This window comes from Aspergillus pseudotamarii (genome assembly GCF_009193445.1).
Source record: "Aspergillus pseudotamarii strain CBS 117625 unplaced genomic scaffold BDV38scaffold_36, whole genome shotgun sequence".
NCBI classification, from domain to species: Eukaryota; Fungi; Ascomycota; class Eurotiomycetes; order Eurotiales; family Aspergillaceae; genus Aspergillus; species Aspergillus pseudotamarii.
Window position 1 is genome coordinate 57096 of NW_022475050.1, and position 15189 is coordinate 72284.

Genomic DNA, 15189 nt, shown 5'->3' on the forward strand with positions numbered 1-15189 from the left:
CTTTTTACTACTTGAATATCTCAGCAACTAGAGATAGTAAAGATACAATAATTAATATATAGTAGAATATAGGGTAAATAAGACTATTAATAATTTTTTTTTTAAAAATTTTTTCCTTCTTAACTTTACTCTATAAAGTAGAAATATCAAAAATACTGCTGTAATATTCAATACTGAAAGAAGTATTCTTTATATAGACTTCTCTACTTTATATATAGTGAGAGTTAAGTACTATTATATACTTTTCTTAAAATTTTGGATTATTATAGCTTGTGGTTGCTGAGATATTCGGATAGTAAAAAGGGTTGATTTATTTGGAATACAGAGCTGCGCAGGCACTTGCGTGTGCAAGGGTGCTTACCGAATACGTTAGTTAACTAGTTAACTATTTAGTTAGTTAGTTAGTTAGCTACTCACGCTTACCTAAGCTAACCACCTGCTTGCAGCCTGCATTACTCAGGCAGCATTCCTTCGATGGGCTTCTCCAGCATGAGATTAGATAACAACCTTGTTTCGGCGATATGAATGAATGGATGCACCCACATGATTGAATGGATGTATTACCTCTTCCCTCTTCTTTCCTTTTACTACGTAGTCTGTGAACCCTCACCATCACCTACAACGTAGTACGTTCCAGTCACTTCCGCCCCAGCTCTTTGACCTTTAGGCCCCCCCTCTAAAACGAGATACATCTCTCTGCAGACCAGGGTTCGTGAAAACTGCCCAGAGTTCCTATTTTCGAGTGCTATATTGAGAGAATATTATCTGTTTCTGTCGACTAAGGCTTGTCCTTGACGTCACCTTTCGATATATTCCGGTCCCTGCCATCGACAACCGCCCTTGGATGCGAGTAGCATAGTCTCATTGCTCTCGAAGATCATGATTCGTCGTAACTCAGATATTGAGGTTCAGCTCCCTGGTGCTGCAGGTACTGCAGATGTTGTAAACGAAACAGACATAGAAATGCTGTCAGGGGAGCAAACACCACCACTGAGCCTACCCACCCGCCTCGCCGCCCGCTTCTCTCGAAAGCCGAGTGTGGCTCGACGCTCCTCGGCTGTCTCCTCTCGTCGAAGTTCGGTCTCATCTTTACACTCACACCACTCGAATGCTTCATCTCATGGCGCGTCTCCCTCCGATAATATCGCGCAACATCTCCGGCGAACTTCCATTCTCGAGAGCCGGAAAGCGAGGCTCGCAGACCGTGCTCTGCATGCAGAGAAGGTGAGGCTTCGCGCCGCCCTTAGTAAAGCCGCCTCCAGGAACTTGCAGAGGGAAGAGAGAGCACTGGCTGCTCAGCAGGCTCGAGAGCGACTATTGGCGGAGATCACCGCCAAGTGTGAAGAGGAAGTTCGTCGCGCGAAGAAGAAAGCTGAAGATAACCGGGAGAGGAAAGCTGCAGAGCACGCCAGGCTTCGCTTGGAAATGGCAGAGAAGTTTGCAGAGGCCGAAAAGCGGCGTGTAATCTATCAGCAAAGTCATCGACGCCACCGCACAAGCAGCTTACCTACTAGCGAAGAAAAAAAGATGGCTAAGGTGGTCAGCAGTTCACTCACGCAGGATGCAGCCGCGAGGACTATCCAGCGAATATGGAGGACCTATCATACCAGGAGGGTTATGCAAGAGTTCCGAATGCTGGATTTGACAACCAATCGGATTCGACACATGGATTTTGAGGACGTTGGAGCCCTGCTTTCGGAAAATAAAGTCCTGACCGTAACAGCTCATGTCCTTCAACTTTGCGGTCTACGAGATATGGAAAGCGGTACAATGGGCGGAAGGGGCGCTGTGCGCACATTTCTCAGCAGTTACTTGATCGTAACTCATCCAGCTGAGGTGCTGAGCAGCAACGGTGAACAGGAGCAGGATTTGATTGCAAAAGCTCGTGAGCTCATTCTAGCGTTTGAACAAACTATGCCACTGCTTTTATCTGGCTACCGTTCGACGCCGGCCAATTCTACGGAGCTTCAGACAGTGTGCGAGGCTTACAATGTCTTCTTTTCGGCCTTCCATGCTTGGAAGACTCATGACTCTAGCGTCCTGATCGAAATCATGCTGGCCCAATTTGTTGAGCTGGAGCTTATCTGGCAAACAGTCAAAAATGATCGAGCTGGCGGTGTGGCAGATGATTACCGTCAGGGCATCAGGCAAAACCAGATTCTGCTTCTCGCCCGGTTGAAGCGCCTAGCCGGCTCGGAAAGAGCAATGCAAATGGTACGGGATGCTTTGAAGAAGGCTAAGCGCGAGACGAAACGCACTGCCTCTCGGCAAGCCATTCCACGGTCGGCAGAGGTCGCGCCTTCATCGACCGAAACGCTCACTGAGAGTGTTGCGTCTCCTCTCAGCGACACTTTTAACAATGTAGAGAGTGCTGTTTTGAAGGAGTTGGAAAGGCAGCGAATCTCCCCGCATGAACGCTTCACAAGGATTTTAACTGCCCTTCCAGAGAACCGTGCCTTAGTACACGAACTTCTCATCAATAAGGAGTTCAAGATTGAAGAGACACAGTATACGGAGCCGCGTAAACAAATTATGAATCATATGTGCGATATGATGCGCAAAGATGTGGATGCTGGGCTAGGCACGAACTGGACTGTGGCTATGGCTACAGTAATTCAGGATCGACTACTACGTTCGCTCCGCCCGGGCAATTCGCTTCATGTGCTGATTAGTGAAGTGCTGGACCCAAAGTTGGTTGAGAATCAATGTAATGTTGGTGCTTTCTCTTACGCTAGCTTCTTCGACTTCATGAATACCATTTTACCGAAGCTTTGTGCTCCTTACCGGGATCCTATAGTCAAGGCCTTTACGGAAGACACTTCGGGAGATGAAATTGATCGTCTGGCGAGGCTGATGGGGATAATCGACTTGCTGTCCCTCGATCATACGAACTTTATGATCCAACTGGCTGCCCCTCAACTTATCCAAGAGGCGCCTGGGTATGAACAAAGAACCTTTGAGAAGGGCCTTCGCGACGGATCCTTGAGCTTGAGGAAAGCTAGACGTTTCTGGCGAACACATCACAGAATTATCGTAGACGAAATCCGGAAGCGTGACCCGGAGAATATCAATGGGGAGCCTCAGCCGTCTACCTCGAGGATTTATGCACAAGGCCTCGTGGATCTTGTTCTGAGCAATGCACTCGTGTCTGACGATCTAGTTCCTGAGACCTTAGAGCTGGACCGCCAACGACTACAGAGACTGCACGCGCAGGCATTCAAAATTGTGGCCACTGCGTCTATTTTACTGGCAGCTAAGAATTTACTCAAGCGTGACGTGCGATCACAATGGAAAGCTGAAGCGGATCGTATAATGTCTTTGCATTTTGGTGAGATTGAACTTAGTCGAGTACAGTCGATTCTGGAGTCGACACACCCAATGCCTTCTAATGCCAGCGCTCAACTTGCGGCGACCATCCGGCGGGTACTGGCACCAGCCGCCAAGGCGTGCGCTGCTGTTTCTCCATCTGTGGCAACACGGACGACGGTTGAGATTCATACGGATGCGCCCATACAAGAGATAACGGAGGCCCAAAGCCCGGTGAACTCCGATAGAAGTGAGGCCGGTGCGGCTAGCTTCGCAGATCCTGTTGCGCGGCTCATTCTTTCGCGTTTGCGCGCCCATATTCTCTCTCGCCTTAGTGCTTCAAGTGCGGCCGAGAGGATTCGAACCACGACGACAGCCAGCCAATGCTTGGCCGGTGCAGGAATGCCCGAGTTTGTTAGCGAGGTTGGCAAGTTGACTGAAGAGCTGGAAAAAGTGCGTGAAGTAGACTGGCTGTGCCATGGTATGGTCTATGAGCGAATACTAGGAGAGGGCGTTTTGACAGGACCTAGGCCTTGAAGTGGTTATCCGGAGGAATCTGCGCTGAGCATGTTAGACTGGGCGGTGTTTTTCTAGGTCTTTTCTTCTTACCTTCTTGCTTTTTAGGGTTTGTTCTCCCTCACTTAACAATAACATGGAATCATTCATGAGCATAACAATGATTTGGTATCTTATAATTTTTAATCATGTTTTCTCTTTCTTTTCTTTTCTGTTTTTGTTTCCCCGTTGATTGGTAAATGTTACTCAACGCTCCGAGGTCGCTTCTATAGCCAGTAGGTATCATAGATTAATCTCCCCAGACGCCTATCTAACCCCACACCCCCCCCCCCCCCCCCCCCCCCCCCCCCCCCCCCCCCCCCCCCCCCCCCCCCCCCCCCCCCCCCCCCCCCCCACTACAGCAAAGATTCTGTCTCCTCCCAGTCCACAATTCCAGCAAGCCTTCTAAACTAGGACAAACCCAAAGATGTTGGATGGAAAGGAAGATATATCCACCATGACCGAAAACCCAACTGCCTCTGCCTCACTTACACTGCTGTCAGATTTGAACCCTCCGTCCCTCGATCGCACGTGGTTGACCGCACCCCATCCCTCTCTCCCCATTGTTGCAACCTGTAGCTCCGATAAAACTGTCCGTGTATACTCGCTAACCAACTTTCGGCTTCTCTCAACCATCTCGGGCGGCCACAAACGCAGTGTGCGCACATGTGCCTGGAAACCACACGTGCAAGGCGAAAGTGTTCTGGCGACAGGGAGTTTCGATGCAACCGTGGGGATCTGGCGACGGTGGGACAGTTACGGTCGGGCAGAGGATGGCACAGATACCTGGGGCTTGAGCTCTGAGACACTCGACGGCAATGGGCGTGATACTCAGGAAGATGAAGATGATGATGATGAAGAATGGCGATTCGCGGTCCTCCTAGATGGACATGACAGCGAAGTTAAGTCGGTGTCATGGTCGCCATCCGGGATGTTGTTGGCGACATGCTCCCGGGACAAGTCAATCTGGATCTGGGAAGACCTGGATGACGGGGACAACAATTTCGAGACCGTGGCTGTCATGCAGGAACATGAAGGCGATGTAAAATGTGTCGCCTGGCATCCCGTGGAGGAGTGTCTGGCCAGCGCCAGCTACGACGACACCATCCGGTTGTGGCGTGAGGATATCGACGACTGGGGCCAGGTTGCGTGCATCAAGGGTCATACGGGAACTGTCTGGTATTTAGACTGGGAAGGTATTGACAACGTGCCATCTACTGCAGCGGTGTGTGAGCAGGGCACGTCCCTGTCTGCTGAATGGAAGGACCAGCATGCCATGTCTGGCCCTCGTCTCGCCTCATGCTCCGATGACAGAACAGTCCGCATCTGGAAACGGAGGTCTAAAGAACAGCGAGCACAATCGCAGGTTGGTAGTACGGGCATACCTAGTATCATCCGGCCAGCAGGTACCGATGAGACGTGGGAAGAAGACGTTCTTCTCCCACAAATGCATGAGCTCTCCATCTACGCAGTTGCATGGAGCAAACGCACTGGGCTATTAGCTTCTGTCGGTGCAGATGGACGCATCGTGGTCTATGAGGAGCGATTTTTGACCACACCGGCACGAACGCTAGACACCGATGCTCCTACAGATACTTCTGCTACTACATCTCGAACTCATACAGAATGGGTAGCCATTGCGATATTAGAGGGTGCCCATGGCATCTACGAGATCAATCATGTTGCATGGGCCAGGCGCGCGGACCGATGCCGAAAAGAGAACGAGGAGGTGCTTGTCACAACCGCTGACGATGGGAGTATTAAGGTCTGGGCCCTTTAGAGATAGCTCTTCGGGGTGTGAAAGAGATCCGGGCGATGATTTTTGCAGTGAGAGGTGATTACATGCCGGTTAAATATGTCGGACAGCCAGCAGATAGAAAGGGTTGCGGAATCGGCATTGTAGAACAACAAGAAAGTAGACATTACTAAGTTGGAACATTGGGATCGAAACTCCATCCACTATATTTGCGTTGCAGCTTTCATGTAGCCACATTCATGTCTATGTATCTTACTGATTTGAAGAAGCTGATGATGCTAACATGGTCAACACACATGGCAACAAATTGTACTTTGGGGGGAATGGCATAGAGGAGAAAGAAAAAGTAGATGACACAAGGATTGTCCATGAAGAAAGAAAGACTCATACGCGACTTGTTCAGCTTGGATTTATGGCTGTTCGCTGATGCTGTCGGTTCACGCCATCTTCGTCGCTGTCCTCTCCCACTGCGTAATGTTCTCGCGCCATGTCTGGCGAATGGAGATCATCGAGCTCAGACTCATCAAAATCTCCCGCTTCTACGTCCGGCCCTGAGCGTTTGTTATGAAAGCGCTCTAGAACGGATGTCCCACTCACATCCTCGTGATACAGGCCTTGATACCTGCGATGTCGTTGTCGGCTGCGCCAAATAAAGAAGCCCCAGACGGAAACGCCAATGATGACAACCACGAGGACTGCCTCTCCAGACTTGGCATAGGCCTTCCATTCTGCCTGTTTCATCCTCTCCTTCTCCTGCTCTTCGGCTGCAGTGCTGTTCGGATGACCACCCACGGATGTTTGAGGCAGTTTTTCACCATCGATGCGCGAATCCGCAGGGCTACCTCCGATACTTGCTATATCAACCTTCATGAAGCGATCCAGCATGTCTCGAGTCTGGCGAGGGAGATCGTAAGGCGCCATGTGGCTAGAGTTGTAAAGGAGAACATAGGTCAAATTTCTCGCGTGTTGATAGATACCCGCTGGCTCGCCCTCAAAAGTCCAATCATGCCGGGGAGCCCAGACACCCGGTGATGTTTCGAAGCCGACTCCACCACCCCATTTCATATTGTTTATAAGCTGCTCGGTTCCGACGTGGTTGCAAATGAGGTCTTTATCACCGCTAAATAGAAGAACTGAAATCCCCGATTCGAGTAGACTGGGAAGTAATTGAACAGCTGGCACTGATTTTTGCGGAAGAAAAGAACTGCTGACAGCCCCTGAGCATTCCTCCCACCCTGACTTCTTTTCAGGATTTATATTTAGAGCTTTAACAACGTCCGCCCGGCGTAAATACGGCTTCACATCCTTAAGATCCTGGGGCCAGTTCATGCCACAAGACGGAGCCGTATCGCGGAGGCGGACATCATACATGTTGTAACATTTGTTGTCAGAGTCTAGAGTCTTTGACAGAAGCTCCTGCAACACTGTTTCACAGTCACCGATGTGTATTTTATCTTTTCCACCTGTCTCCAACTTCGATTGACAGACCGACTGTAACACTTCCAGGCTCTTCGCGGTCCGACTGTCTTCTTTGATAAGACCTTCTTCGTATGCGAAAGTCAAGTAGGAGGGATACTGATCCGCAGGAGAGATCCAACCGTTGCCTATTAAAAGACCACGCAGGTTCCAAGGGTTCACTGCGTCCTTGTTCCGATCTAAAATAGCTTTGGCAATATATGGTATATGCTGACCGGCGTAGGACTCGCCCGCAAGATAAATCTGCCAGAGTCAGAATATTATGGCTAGGAGATGGAATAGCAACCCTGGGGAATTTCATACGTCATCACTTTCATATTCCGGGAAAAGCTCAAAGAACTTGTCCAAGAATATAATGAAATGCGCGGACATCTCGTCCAATTCATGAAGATAACTGTCGGTATTAACGTAACTGAAGCCGGTTCCAACCGGCTGATCCACAAAAAGTAGATTGGCAAATTCATCCCAAGAACCTTCGTTATACTCCAACGTAAGGTTGTCCTTCAATCGATATGGGCCTACCTCCATCAATGCACCATCCATTGAGCTACAGCCCGGGCCACCGTTTAGCCAGATTACAGTCCGCTGACGGTTGGCAATATGGCGATTCTGGTAATGCCAAAAGAAGAGATTACCATTGTTCTGCGGGTCCACCTCAATATGCCTGTTTCAGAAAGCCGCGGTCAAAACCTCTGCAATGGAGTCCTGGGTGGTTTTGGGGGAGGGGGGGGGGGGAGGGGTGAAAGATGTATCAATGAGACCCGGTGGTATTGGCGAACTCACCCAGCATGCATCTTCAGTAAGGGTCCATCGGGGGCGCCTGGCAACGAGCGAACATAGTAATCCGCAGCTGACTTGGCCGAGGTCAATTGTGGGCCCCATAAGACGAGTAATGACACAAGCCATGATGACTTGAAGGAAAAGGAGAAGGTATCGCCCGTTTTAGTTCTGGGGAACCCACGCCAGATTGCAGAAAACATGCCTCAGGAAACAACGATGGCCGATGTAGGTGGTAGAAGAACAACGAAAGTAGGGGTTGTTGTTGAAGTAATGTTTAGGGTCAAAGGTCCTACGAGGACAAGAGCAGCGCCCAAGTCCGCATGGATGGTCCTTCTGCTGCTCCCAAAGATCGAGATATGTTGTGGTAAGTAGACGTTGCAGCGGGACGATTTAGCGAATGACTAACGGATCGGAGAGGAGGTAGGAGAAGAGAAGTTAAAGCTCCTTTGCTGCCACACTACCGGCAAGCCCGTCTATCGCACCAAATAAAAAAGTCAAGAAAAGACGGAGACGATGGAGTGGCGTTGAATGGAGTCGTTTCAGCAGCATTATCGTACTACGTACTGCAATAATTCCAGACCGCTTTCGAATGGGCCGCCAAGATCTGCCGCTCAAGCAAGTATCCGTTTTTCCTTGTTAATTGGAACAACTGCGGATCTTCCTATCATTGCCTCTTTAGGGGATCTATAGGGCAACGATGAACATCTTTAAGTCTTTCTGTTCCCCATTCGCTTTTAAAAGACTACAAATAGTCGTTATTCTTGCCAATGTAGGACAGGTTCATTGTTTCTTGATATACTGAACACTGCCAGTATATACTATAGATAGGACAAACTTGGTTAAAGGGCAAATTTGTTTAACTGTTTCTTATTTTTCTGTTCAAGTGTGGTAAAAAAATGTGTAGCAGTGCAAGGCGATGAAGATGAAAAGGAAAACTTGCTCAAATATCAGTCTCCATGTTTATTAATTAACGCACACACACACACACACATACATCTTGCCCTTCTCTCCCCCCCTTCTTTGTACACTTTGTAGTGGACGCTTATAGCCCAGATCAGAAAAGATCATCGATGCCCTGGTCCGCGTCTTTTTTGATAAGATCAACCATCCCCTGAGCATCTGTCAGCAGTGGTCTTTCAACTGGTGAGATGACAAGGTACACACCTGAGGCATGATAGGTTGTCCATCATCCCCTCTCACGTAGCGGAAGGGCATCTCAGTTCGTTCATGCTCATTGATTAAAATCTCGGGGTAATCGATATACTGGATATTTTCTAGAGGCACTGTTGAATCGTTAGTTTGCCCAATAGTAATTGATATGTGGGATCTCGCGTCAATGATTGAACCTTTCTCATGCACAACCATGCGGGTGACACGCACGGCTGTATCAGTCGTCATCTGTTTGGGACCGAGTCGTCTTCCAGCATAACCCTTCTTTCTCAATTCCGAAGTGCGATCTGGAAAGCTCGGTTAGTGGCATGCGTGGTATACGTCTCTCTTCCGCCAATTCTGATTGAAACTTGCCTCGCGGAGGATCATCGCCTACAGACGCGAAGGGGCCCCTAGAAGTTAGCCGGAGTCGAAACTCCTAACGAAAAACTAGAATCCGCACCAAGGATACCCCCGAAAAGGAACACTTCAAAAATTTCTCCATCGGCGGGGCTCAATTCAGCCTGAGCCGCGGGATCTAACAGACAGATCTTAGACTTTCGATCCGCAAAAATCTCTTCAATGCTGCGGTGCTCGACTTTTAATCCTTCTGTCGCGGCCAAATCTTCTGGCATCTGCAGAGAGGTGGGCACCGAGCTAAGGAGAAATTGGCTGCCAGCCGCATGCGATTCGCGAGCGATGCAGCCATATTCCAAGGCCGACCAAGCCCCCAATTCAGGGTCCAAATGCTCAACCACAATGGTGACTGGGTTTGTGGAGGGGTTCTGGCCTGTCATTGTGATACAATTTGAAAGGCGACTATCTCCAAATGAGAAAGTCTAGCACAGAGCAATTTGGGATAATATGATGCCGAGATGGTGGGCCGATCTGAATTCGGGATCAATGACGAATTGGCCGCTTTTGGAGCAACCGAACATAAAAAGACGATTTACAAATAGATACGGAGGCGATTAGAAAAAGAGGGACAAAGAGATATATACACACACACAGAGAGAGAGAGAGGGAGAGGGAGAACAAGAACAAGAACAAGAAGAGAGGAAAAGGGAAAAAAAAAAAAAAAAAAATGAGGGAGAGAGAGAGAGGGAAAGGATAAAAGAAAAAGAACAAAAAAAATGCGGGAGAGATGGCAAGGGAGAAAAGACACACAAACACTGGTGTATGTCGATAGTTCATTCAAATTGAATGAGTGTGTATTTTCGCATTGAGTTAGATACTGCAATAACTCGTACACCCAAGAATATGTGCGGAATATACTGTGTGTTTGTATATATCAATGTTAGGTCGACATAACTACAGTGAATGAACAACTTCCATAAAGCAAGGTAATATTAGAAAGTTATGTTCTTTCCATTTTTACCCAGACGTCAACTGCAGCCCCCCTTCCGTCCCCGAAATTTTATGGGAACTCGCTTTAAGACTTGATCTACGGGAAATGAAGATAGCAGTGGACATAAATTAAGTACTATGTATATACCGTTTACTACCTAAAGCCGAGCCACCTTCCTTCTAAAGGGACTGAGTATACGGACTAGTCTCCACTCAACGTTGCCCCAAAGAGCAAAACGTGGCCAAGTTTGGAAACGGACAATACTGGGTTACCATACCATACCATACAGCATCCCACTAGCCCAACAGTCCTCCCATTAACTGCTACTACTACTACTACTACTACTACTACTACTACTACTACTACTACTACTACTACTACTACTGCTACTACTACTACTTACTGACCTTGAGTACTCGATCTATTCTTCAGGTCCTCGCTTTACTGTTTACTGTGCAATCTGCTCCACAATACACTCTGAACTTTGATCATTTATAATTCCCCAGGAGCTCATAAACAAAAACGTGCTACGTATTTCCTCCCGTAGTTCGGTGGGGTTCACTGACGACACCCGTTCACCTTACCCTCATCCAGCCTCCCCACCTGCTAGCTCTCAGTCACACTTACTACTTCACCCGCTACACCTTCATAGACCAGAAAAGGTCCATTCCTGGGAGTTTACACCTCGAGTCAAACAAACTTTCGCAGAACTTTCCTTTGATATCCCCTCTTCCAATATGAATCCCCACCAACAGAACAAAGTCGATACTACTGTGAGCCGTCTACCTGTCGCCCCTCTTTCATTTGTCCCAAAAACTGACTGTCATTACGAATACAGTCCTTATCCCCTGAAGAGCAACGCCTATTGCGTCTCTACGGAAAGATGCCCACTAAGAAGGATCTGTTGCAGAATAAACTGAAGGTGTGTGGGTTTGACGTCCCTTTGAATTTGCTCACCCCTCGGCTGACGGATTTTCCATGGTAAAGGAGCGGAAGTACTTCGATTCAGGTGACTACGCCCTGAGCAAGGCCGGCAAAGCCTCTGATGTGGGTGTCACCAATATTGGTTCTCAGCACCCCGTTCCCGAAAACATTCCTCATTTGACGGCTACCTCTCCTGGGGCGAGTAACCCAGCAGCTGCCAGCAATGGTGGCAGTACCAACTCTCAAGGACAGCAGATTCCTGGCAGCAACAGTGGGCACCCGGGCTCCATTGGTTTTCAAAGCCGCAGCCCGGTGAAAGAAGGGAGCTATCTACAACGCGGAACTAGCGCAGATGAGTCTGAGGGTAATACCACTGCACCTAAAGATACAAAGGAACCCAGCGTGAGTCCGCCCCCTGCTCGCAGTGGCGTTCCAATCCGGCGATGATGGGTCTTTGGCTCATCCTCTCTTCTTATTTCCCCCCTATTCTTCTGTTGTTCATCATCATCATCCATGTATGTTTCTGGTTTTTGTTACTCTTCCCAGTGATGGCCACATAAAAAAAGCCTGGCGCTATGGTTTTGTGTTCTATGATGTAGCCACGAAGCTACCCTACCCTCGCCTTACCCACTAAACCTTTTCTTACCTTTCTTTGAGAGCGAGTGTGAGGATTGGTACACGTGAAATGCTGTTTCAAGTTGCTTGTGCTTCACTGCTGTGCAATTTAGAAGGAAAGAGGGTTGGAAATCAACTGCAGAAATCCAGTATATCTGGTGACTTAAAACTCCCTAACTGAAACAGTTATTCTTACTGGTGTCTTTCTAGTCCTGTTTGAAACTTGCAGCAATGGATTCTTCTTGGGCTGGTTCCCATTAGTCATACTCGCGCAGTTTGCTGTGCATGAGTTGTGTCTTGGCTTCGACATGTGCTGTTATTATTCTCTGTTTATATCTCAAGGTTACCTTTTTTTTTGGGATGTTCTTCGTGCTCGGGACTACTCATTCTCACCCATTAAGTTGATCTATATCTGAACATGTCACTGCCGACATCACGCTTAGTGCCTCTGAAAATGCTACTTTGATTACGACTGCTCATACTCTAGGTACCCTGCATTCACACCCTCCCTTTTACCCGATATTTTGCGCATGTACGGCCATGTGTGCTTCATTAGTCACTTTTCTCTATAAGAATGATATGTTACCTCCCAACACAAAAGCCCATAGTATTATATCAACCGGACAGGTCAGCCGAGTAGGTGTGGGCGTAATCCCGATAACTGTCTCATTCTTGATCCGGTGGTGGCAGTAAGACGAACAGTTTATGCACGACTGATGAATAATATATAAGACCCGTGAATATAGACTTAGTAACTTCTGCAAACCAGCACCTGGCTAATCAATTTATGACATGCCACATGTCAAAACGGTGAAAGGTAGTCATGCCTGATGAAAGGGTCCGATGAGGCTCTATGGAAAGGAAGATGACAAAGCCACCACTTTGACCTTAGACAAAAATCAAATTTGACTATCCACATAAAACAGCATTGTACATGAATAGAGGACCATTTGCATAGTGATGCAATTCCTAGATTGATAGCACGGGTTCCATTGTTAGTAGCGAAGGGAAGAAAAAGAGCCTTTCTGAGAGGGAGAAATGGGGAGAGAGAGATGTGGGTGGGGGATCACTGAAGCAATGGACGACGAGAGGGTATATCAGCAAAACCAACATGCCAGAAAATGAGCACAGACAGAAGAAAAGGGCAAGGGAAGAACAGCAAATCATGTGAACGCGAGAGAGGCCAAGTAGGAATATAGCTAATGCCAGGAAAAGAAAAGAGGAGGGTCACTAGTTCAGGTAGAAACGCGCATGGAAAAGACAAGGCAGATTCGATTCTGTTGTAATGGGCATCTTCTGGTGTAAAAATTTCCGGCTTTATCGCAGCACATATGCTTGCAAACTATGGTCCTGCGGGTATATACACATTCTCGTCTTGTGGTTGATCTGTGAAGGGTATTATTGACACCTGTAGGGCATCACGACCGTCAGAACGCACAGGTGTCGTCGTCAGGCATTCCAACAGGGCTCAGATGTGAGAGAATATTTGTGATGAGCCGTGTATTCAGGCTCCCCTGATGAAGCAAGAGTTTCGGGCTGTGGTAATGGCGTGCCGACCGGACGCGAACGTAAAAGTGCTGGTCCGGCTCCGACTTGGTCTGAAAATATCCAAGAGTTACGCCACACCATGACCCTGCCATTTCCTTCAATAGGTATCCGGCCGACAGTTTGTGCTCAAAAGAAACTCTTGATATTAGTCCGACTTCAGAAAGTATATTGACGAGATAAGTCCCCTGCACCGACGGGTCGAAGCCAGGTTGCACTGTCTCGCGTGTGAAATGGACATAGTGCCACCAAACGGTCCAACACTGTTTTCAGTCGGTCTTCCAATGGCTAGCTAATCCCGAATCCAAATCATCGTTTTCGCCAAGCCATAGCTCCACGGCATACAAAGCCATAGTGCAGGCTAAGTTGACCCATCGCCAAAGATTGCCGCCGCTGCTCCTTTGGCTGCTCCACCACTCTCCATTACCGCCCATCGCCTGAGAAGTAGAGGCGAAATGTTGCATCAAGAGACTGGTATAAACCGCAATCAGTATTGATGGTGAAAAGTAGCTGAGGAAACCCAGGAACTGGCCAGCGGCATCGGAGTCATCCAAAGAGGCTTCCTGTGAGAGAGCGCGTGCACCTGATTCACGGACAGCAGGGATAATCCGAGTGGATGCATACAGCACACAGATACGGTATGCGAGTGAAATCAGGACAGAGGGGGTTACGGCGCCAAAGACCGCAGAAATCACATTGAAGGCTGCATGGATAATGGAGGGCAAAAGAGACAGGGCGTGCAGCAAAGTGGTGTAGGAGGCCATGAAAATCGGCGGTAGTGGGGGGAAGTCCCCGGCTTGCGCCGGCGAGGGAACCTGTTCAACAGGATAAGAAGGTTGGTAATCTGTGAATATCTGATAGATGCACAGTACGATATATGCGAACAGTAGGGAGCTCTCCACTGGATTCCCACGGCCACTGCCAATTCCCCACGCGCACAATATCACCGCACATGTGATCGACACCCCAATTAAGGCGGCATCTACATTAGAAATCTCAGGGAACTGTAAAACGCGCCAGAGAAAGTATACTGCGCTCGAGATAGCGGACCCGGAGAACACCAGGAGGCCGATCTGCCAGATCATTACTTAGGTCTCATGCAACAACAGAACAAGGATGAAGACGCAGGAGTGAGTAGAAGTGAAGACAGATACGTACCATCCAGCTATCACTGCGACCACCTCGGTTGACAAGCCAGCGAGTGATCTGCCCTGCAGCTTGTATCACCAACAAGCTGCAAAACCCTTCCACAAGCTGGAAGACCGGCGTCGACCATCGCAAGAGTTTGTCCCAGTTTCCTATAGTTACCGACTCCACCATCCCACCAGGTCCAAACAGCCATTCTTGAACAGACGTGTTCTGCGCTCGCTTCCCGGTAAAAGTCCGTTCCGCCCATCCTGTTGTGTTATCTGCATCGATCGAAAAGCGGTTCAGCGACCAAATCAACAAGACCGGAATTATGATCCATTGAGTTGATCGAATAATGGTGATCAAAGAGGCACGTAGCCATGAGCGTTCGGGGGTGGTGAGTTTCAGGAGGGAAAACAGGAAATAAAAGATGGCCAGAGATAGAGAAAAGGCCAGACCGCATGTCTTTCCACCTACATCGAAGGCCAGAGGGATGGAAGAAACGGTCACGGACAGGAAAAAGGCGGATGAGAGAACCCGGAAGAGCCACATCGGACGGTGGGGATCAGACACGAGGGTAAAGTTATACACAGGAGGAGAGGGGGGG

The 15189-nt window shown here is 48.5% G+C and overlaps 6 protein-coding genes across 6 annotated transcripts; 3 read left to right on the plus strand and 3 right to left on the minus strand.

Annotated features, from left to right (window-relative positions):
* Positions 1 to 513: 513 nt before the first annotated feature.
* Positions 514 to 4149, plus strand: BDV38DRAFT_250085 (IQ calmodulin-binding motif domain protein). The gene has a single exon (XM_032054922.1). It carries the CDS (start codon positions 880 to 882, stop codon positions 3841 to 3843), a length of 2964 nt encoding a protein of 987 aa, XP_031912220.1. The 5' UTR covers positions 514 to 879; the 3' UTR covers positions 3844 to 4149.
* Positions 4150 to 4318: 169 nt separating this feature from the next.
* Positions 4319 to 5641, plus strand: cia1 (iron-sulfur cluster assembly protein CIA1; the record flags this gene model as incomplete). The annotated part of the gene is made up of 1 exon (XM_032060207.1): positions 4319 to 5641. The coding sequence occupies one exon, from the start codon at positions 4319 to 4321 to the stop codon at positions 5639 to 5641; it is 1323 nt and encodes a 440-aa protein (XP_031912221.1).
* A 375-nt stretch (positions 5642 to 6016) lies between these two features.
* On the minus strand, positions 6017 to 7999 carry kexA (serine-type carboxypeptidase kexA; the record flags this gene model as incomplete). Its single annotated transcript, XM_032060208.1, has 3 exons — positions 6017 to 7336; positions 7397 to 7735; positions 7877 to 7999. The coding sequence occupies 3 exons, from the start codon at positions 7997 to 7999 to the stop codon at positions 6017 to 6019; spliced, it is 1782 nt and encodes a 593-aa protein (XP_031912222.1).
* Positions 8000 to 8384: 385 nt separating this feature from the next.
* Positions 8385 to 10095, minus strand: BDV38DRAFT_250090 (SAM-dependent methyltransferase). Its single transcript, XM_032054923.1, has 5 exons — positions 9486 to 10095; positions 9398 to 9415; positions 9220 to 9330; positions 9038 to 9156; positions 8385 to 8984 (listed from the first exon to the last, which is right to left on the minus strand). The coding sequence occupies exons 1-5, from the start codon at positions 9817 to 9819 to the stop codon at positions 8928 to 8930; spliced, it is 639 nt and encodes a 212-aa protein (XP_031912223.1). The 5' UTR covers positions 9820 to 10095; the 3' UTR covers positions 8385 to 8927.
* Positions 10096 to 10942: 847 nt separating this feature from the next.
* On the plus strand, positions 10943 to 12310 carry BDV38DRAFT_115540 (endosulfine family protein). The gene is made up of 3 exons (XM_032051031.1): positions 10943 to 11143; positions 11209 to 11292; positions 11358 to 12310. The coding sequence occupies exons 1-3, from the start codon at positions 11108 to 11110 to the stop codon at positions 11739 to 11741; spliced, it is 504 nt and encodes a 167-aa protein (XP_031912224.1). The 5' UTR covers positions 10943 to 11107; the 3' UTR covers positions 11742 to 12310.
* Positions 12311 to 13636: 1326 nt separating this feature from the next.
* On the minus strand, positions 13637 to 15189 carry BDV38DRAFT_115559 (ICE2 family protein). The gene is made up of 2 exons (XM_032051032.1): positions 14613 to 15189; positions 13637 to 14527 (listed from the first exon to the last, which is right to left on the minus strand). The coding sequence occupies exons 1-2, from the start codon at positions 15132 to 15134 to the stop codon at positions 13724 to 13726; spliced, it is 1326 nt and encodes a 441-aa protein (XP_031912225.1). The 5' UTR covers positions 15135 to 15189; the 3' UTR covers positions 13637 to 13723.